The sequence below is a fragment of the Phaseolus vulgaris genome, chromosome 4 (assembly GCF_051622355.1).
Source record: "Phaseolus vulgaris cultivar YP4 chromosome 4, ASM5162235v1, whole genome shotgun sequence".
Taxonomy (NCBI): Eukaryota; Viridiplantae; Streptophyta; class Magnoliopsida; order Fabales; family Fabaceae; genus Phaseolus; species Phaseolus vulgaris.
The window spans coordinates 10,658,598-10,665,458 of NC_143501.1; the positions used below are offsets into that span (position 1 = coordinate 10,658,598).

General features: G+C 27.2%; 1 protein-coding gene across 1 annotated transcript; it reads left to right on the forward strand.

The window, feature by feature from the left end:
- The first annotated feature begins 499 nt into the window (after positions 1-499).
- On the forward strand, positions 500-6,861 carry LOC137837198 (wax ester synthase/diacylglycerol acyltransferase 4). Its single transcript, XM_068646127.2, has 5 exons — positions 500-992; positions 2,094-2,666; positions 3,562-3,918; positions 4,304-4,441; positions 6,493-6,861. Exons 1-5 carry the CDS (start codon positions 804-806, stop codon positions 6,640-6,642), a joined length of 1,407 nt encoding a protein of 468 aa, XP_068502228.1. The 5' UTR covers positions 500-803; the 3' UTR covers positions 6,643-6,861.

The following is a 6,861-nucleotide window of genomic DNA, read 5'->3' on the forward strand; positions in this document are numbered from 1 at the left end:
AGACAACGGTTTTGAAACCACTGTCAAACTGCTAAAAAAACTGCTATCTTTGACCTTTTCTGCACTAGTATGACATTTACAAAGTAGACATAATTCATTATTACTCATTTATTATACTCAATATATACTACTAACTTGAGTGTTAAAGTGTCTTTATTATACTCAATACATAGTACTGACTCGAGTATTAGAGTGTCTTTATAAACATACCACCCGCCTTAACAAAAGAAGTAAAAAAAAAGTATATACAAAGAAAAGACATTCTCTCCATAAATAAAAAAAAGAAGACAAAAAAGAGTTTGTTCATGCGAGACTCATACATTGTTAACAAAAACAAATAAATTCCATGAGATCATTAATGAAGATCACGTTCCATAACACTTAATTTTACTTTGAGTATACCTTATAAATATATGCACATGTTTGATGCTCTTAACTGAATAGAGGTTGGTTTTTGATTTAGGTGGGAGAATAAATTTTCAACTGTTATTCTAATCTTATACTTGGCCACCCTCTCAACATTTTGCTTTCTCCAAATAAATGGTCTCACAGAGTAAGAATTGAATGCTTAAAGCTACCACAAATTCTATAATTTGAGTAAACATAAAGGAACCGCCACAGGGTAGAGGGTGCTGGTTGTGTGACCATTAAAGAGGACAACAAACACACTCCTCTCTCTCTCTTCTCTTTTTATATATCTTCCCTCAACTCATGAACTGAATCTCAGCAACAAAACTTGTTTCCAACACACACCACTACTCCTCCAAAAACAAAGCTTTTTTTCTGGAAGGTGAAGAAGAGAAATGGAAGCATTTGATGAGGGAGAGATTGTGGAGCCAGTGAGTCCAACAGGGCAATACTTGACAAGCTCTTCTCTCAGTATATACATTCTTGCTGTCATGGAAACTGAGATTCCCATTGATGACTCTCAAACTGTGCCACTTCTTCAGAATCTCTTCCTTCCCATCAACTCACGTTTCTCCTCCATCATGGTAACCATCTTCACAATTTCTTCCATTTATGATAACATGTGTTTCTGTCATTGCCAATAGTGTCTTTTTGAAGTTTAAATTTAAGATCTAAAATGTGTTTTTTGCAATTTTGTTTATCTGAAAATTAAAAAAAAAAAATTAAGAAAGAGTAATAGAAATAATTTTGATAAATTATGAAATATATATGTTAATTTAAATTTATAAGAAAATTATTAGTTTTTACAGATAAATGCTTTTTGTTTGCAATTACTCTAAAAATGGCTTTAGAAATTCTTCCTTTAAAGCCTTTAATGCATTAATGCATATATATAGCATCTACATAATTGGCCTGCATGAGTAGCTTCAATTACTCTCATATATTATGGAGACAGCTTCCTAACTTATTACGCATTTCTTCTCTTGCCCATTCTTTAACCAACATGCCTCTAATATCACAGTAATAGATGAATATCACCATTGATGTACACACATGACTTTTTTTGTCACTATTGGTTAAATCTTCATGGGGTTGTTTATAACCGCCATTAATTCGTCACTTATTAATGACAGTGATATAGTCATCAAAACTGACTATTTTTAATGGCTATATCTACCATAATTTATAAATTATTTATAAATATTATTTTTAACTATTGTTAAAAGTTATTTTTATAATAGTAATACATAATTAAAGGGTTAGTAGCCACTTGTTGAAATAAATTAATTACTTACATTTTAGGTTTTAGCTACTAATTATTAAGATTATAAAGTTGGTATATAAAATTTTGGTATCTAATTAGATACTAATTTAAAAACTATTTATCGATAATAGAAACTAATTTAGATACTAATAAATTTTTTAGTCTCTAAAATAGTATCTAATTTTGTTAATAGCAATTAATTATTTCTAGTTTCTAAAATTGATTCCTATTTAATAATTTTTTTTAGTGTATATCCATTATTTTATTTTACCAATACTTTTAATCAAATTAAAATAAAATGTAATGTTTGAGCTGTATAGATGCATATGCATGATCATTAATTAGGCATGCATGTATGTACCCTTTTGCTACTGTTGCCTCCAAAGACAAAAAAAAACTGACTGTGGATTTTGAACAATAGATTAAGGACAAAAATGGAGATAAAAAGTGGAAGAAAGTTGAAGTGAAGCTTGGGGATCATATAAAAGTTCCTAAATTTCAAAGTGGCAATGAGTCTTCCAACTTCTTATATGATGAGTATCTTGATGAGTACATGTCCAAAATAGCTGTGGAACACCTGCCACAACATAGACCCTTATGGGAACTTCACATTGTAAAGTACCCTACAAGCAAAGCCATGGGAACCTTGGTGTTCAAACTCCACCATGCCCTAGGGGATGGTTTCTCTCTCATGGGTGCCCTTCTTTCATGCATGGAAAGAGCTGACAAAGCCTCTCTCCCCTTCACACTCCCATCAAGCCAAAGACCCAAATCACCAATTTCGAACACCAAAGTGGTGTTCAAGAGATTGCCCTCCATTTTCCTTCGCACTATTTCGGAATTTGGATGGAGTTTGCTGAAGAGTAACTTGGTTGAAGATGATCAAACACCTATTAGATCTTGCTCTGAAGACACCAAGATGAGGCATATTAACATCTCGGATGTTTCTTTCTCCCTGGATCTCGTCAAGGAAGTCAAATCTAAACTTGGAGTGGTTGGTGAAATCTCTCTCATATTATAATCTCTCTAAACTTTGATATATCATGTTCATTATTACACAATTTTTAGGATAAGTTTCACTATTGCTTCCATATTTTTCTTGAACTTAAACTATCTTTTAAATTTCTTTAAGACTATATTTTGTTTCATTTTTTATTTATTCATCTTTACATTATTAGAAAATCATTAAATAAAAATTAAATTTTAAAAATAAAAAATAATCATGTTCACTAAATTAGATATTATTTTAAAAAATAAATAATTATTAATATCTAAATTAATTTTTATTATAAATAAATAATTTTTAAATTAATATTTAATTAGCTATTAATTATCTCAATTCTAAAATTGATAACTAAAACATGAGTAACTAGTTAAATATAGAATTTTTTTATCAATAATATAAACTAATTTAAATATTAATATTTTTTTTATATACAATAATATTTAATTTAGTTAATATATTAACTAATTATTATTTTAAATTGATTTTTATTTACTTGTAGTGTTATTTTATTATATATTTTTCTTTCGAACTATAATCAACTTAATTATATTTATGTTTCATTTAATTGTCAATTTCTGATTTTTTATTAATTTGATATTCAATATTTAATGATAATATTGATGTGACATTACTCAGATCATGTCCTTATAAGTATTAAATGCTAATATAACAAAAGAATTAAGATGGAAAAATTAAAATATAATTTTACAAAGAAATAGAAAAACCGAACAGGAGATAAGATAAAGATATTAGTTTAGTTGATGCCTAACTATCTTGAACAAGTCTATTATTTCTATTTTTTATAGCATTTAAACATGAATAGTGTTTAAAACATGAGAGTATATTAATTGTTAGCTATTTTTGTTGGGTTTGGTGATGAAAGAGCATAAATGATGTCCTTGCTGGGGTAATTTTCTTTGGCATTCGGCTATACATGCAAGAAATCAGTCTGAAATCAAGCCAGGGACAGTCAACAGCACTGGTGTTGCTGAACACCAGAAACATTGAAGGGTACAAGTCTATCAAGGAGATGGTGGAGAAGACCAATACCAGTTCTGCATGGGGGAATCAATATGCCTTTTTGCATGTTCCAATTCCAGAGCTCACTGATTCCAAATATGCAAACCCTCTTGAGTTTATTTGGGAAGCACACAAAGAGATGATCAAAAAGAAAAATTCTTTGGCCACTCCTCTCACTGGCATGCTTCTGGATATGCTCAGAAAACTCAGAGGACCTGAGGTACCTACCTATCACAGCACACTTCTGTTTTTCATATACATTTTAGTCTGTTTTTGGTCTCATTGTTGTTTCAGAATCAGATTAAAACTTTACTTGTTTTCAATATTAGTTACAGTTTTTTTTGACACACCCTTTTAAAATACTCTCTTGCTTACTCACATTTATTACAAATCATATCCTTTTAGCTTTTATTTTTTTCATTTAATGATAAACATTCACAAATTTCAGTTACGAGATTTTGTAGTTTAAAACTTAAAATACTTAAACTGCATCTATTTGAAGTAATGAAAATTTTAGTTAAATCTTTGGGATAATTAGTGCAGCTTAATTAATCAATCTCTGGTTTCAATCATGATATTTATTTGTTCTTAACATGTGTTTTCAGGCTGCAGCTAAATACTTGTACTCTACCTTAAGAAACTCAAGCACAACAATCTCAAACATGATTGGACCAGTGGAGCAAATGGCTGTGGCTAATATTCCAATCAAAGGATTTTACTTCATGGTGGCTGGTTCACCTGAGGTATGTGTCTGTTTTCTTGCATTGTACTGTGCTTCATATCTATGGCAGTTTTTCCACAGAAACCCTACTTTTTCACCAAAACACGTGGTGTTGCCAGGTACCTTCGCTTTCTGCATTAACCAGCCTCATATCTAAAAGTTTTTTTTGCAATTATGAATGCCGTGTAGAGTGATTTTGGTGGGATTTGTTAGGTTGCATCATCAATGCATGTCAACCAATAACATAGCCCTAGCCACCACACATTAATTAAAAAATATGACAAATTTATTCACTTACTCAAATAATATTTCTGTCTCTTTTTAATCATCATTTAATGTTTAGTATAATATCAATGATTTTTCATCAATAATATATTCTTGCTTTTAATATAATATTTAATGTTAGATATTTTTATGAAACTTAACATCTAAATTAGAATTTAGATTGATTTTTTACGAATCAACAATCATCTTTCACTATATGAAAAAATATTATTAAAAAAAAACATATTTAATTAATTTACATTTATATATTTATTACAAAGTAAATTTTTTTAAAACTATTTATTAAGATATTTTTTTTATATTTCTTGATTTCATTATCTTTTCAAATTTCAAATTTTTTTTTTCTTTTGGTTCGTCTCCATATATAATAAGTATGAAATTTTTGTGTCATCTTCATCTCTGTTGCATAACTGATATATGCATATCCATATTCTTGTTGTTTTGAATATTACTTCAACAATTTTGTTACAAAAAATCACAATAAATTAAATATGATATTATCAAAGATTTAATATCAAAATAATATATTTTTTTTTCTGTTAAATATCAAGAAAAAAATTATAATTGTGTAAATATCAAATAACAATTGGATAAAAATAAAATAACTATAGAAAAGTAAAAATGATTTGATTTGATAAAATTGAGGATTGTAATTTTTGAAATGCAATACACCATTTGAACAAAATGACAAAGAAAAATGTGTAATACCTTGAAGATATCAATAAACTTTATTGATATTAAAGAAGTGAAAGAGTTAAGAGAGTATGAATTTTCTTTCAGCTAAACAAAACTAAGGGTGTACATGATTGAACAATTGGAATTGGAATTGAGAGTCAAACATCTTCATGAAAAAAATTAAATAAAAAATAAAAAATCAAAATAGACTTAAAATAATTAAATATTTACCTTAGAAATTATTAGATTCAATAAAATTGAGATTTGTGTTTTCTGAAATACATTTGAACAAAACTATACAAACGATATAATCAAGATTATAGTAAAAGGAAAAGTAATTTAGGGATTTAAGCCAACTATGAAAATTTTGAACAATAGTTGACGGAGAATAGAAAGAATTGTAAAGAGAAAAATTAATATAACTTCTTTAAATTATTCAATAAAGTATGAGTGTTGAGTATTATCCATATTCATACCCTCTTCAATCAATAAGAGGACTTTAAAAAAAAACAAAAAGAAATCAGACAAGAATGAAGAACAGGATAGTTAAAAAGTAAATCAAAATTAACAAAATTAGTTTAATTGAAAAACTAGTTCTCCTAATAAAGTGAATCAAAATTGAAAATTAAAAATTTACATTTTTTTTTTGTAAATGAAGTTAAATTAAGTATTTTTGTTATTAAAAGTAATTAAGTTTGAATTATTTAAAGTTTTCGTTCCATTATGTTAATATATATATATATATATTAATTTATAAATATATATATATATATATATATTATAATTTTTTTTAATTAATTAACCAAACTAAACCACTTATGAAAAAGATTTTATTAAAACCGAACAATCTTTAAAAGTTGTTTAGTTAGATTTTTTTTTTAAAAACTTTTATCGATTTATGTTACGAGAAAACGGATTAAATAAATAAATAAAATCTAATTTAACTAATAATATACATTGAAAGTGATTTTTTCACTGTCATTTATTATTGATATCATAAAAAAATTTAACTATCAATACATGAAATTTTTAACACTTTTTTTAATCGTGCTAGTTGCTATCATTCTATCGTATTTGTTTACTTTTTTAAAAGAAAACATTTGACTATTGCAGAGTCTCACCATGACAATCATGAGTTACATGGGAAAGATAAGAATTGCATTTGGAGTAGAGAAAGACTTCATCGACAAGCAATTATTTAAGTCCTCTTTGGAAAACTCTCTTGAGATGATAGTAGAAGCAGCAAGACAGATTAAGGCATAAAATCAAATATGGAACATATGCATCCATGCACTACCCCTATATTCTTGTTCATATTTAAATTTTAATTTATTTGTTTATTCGTGTTGTAATGATTAAGTAAAAGGATTTTGATTATGTATGTGAAATTTGGATAATCAACAATTGAAGAACATTTATCCAATTTGGATAATCTTAATGAAAATTACGTACTTTAATTATTATCATCAAATTCCTATCAAA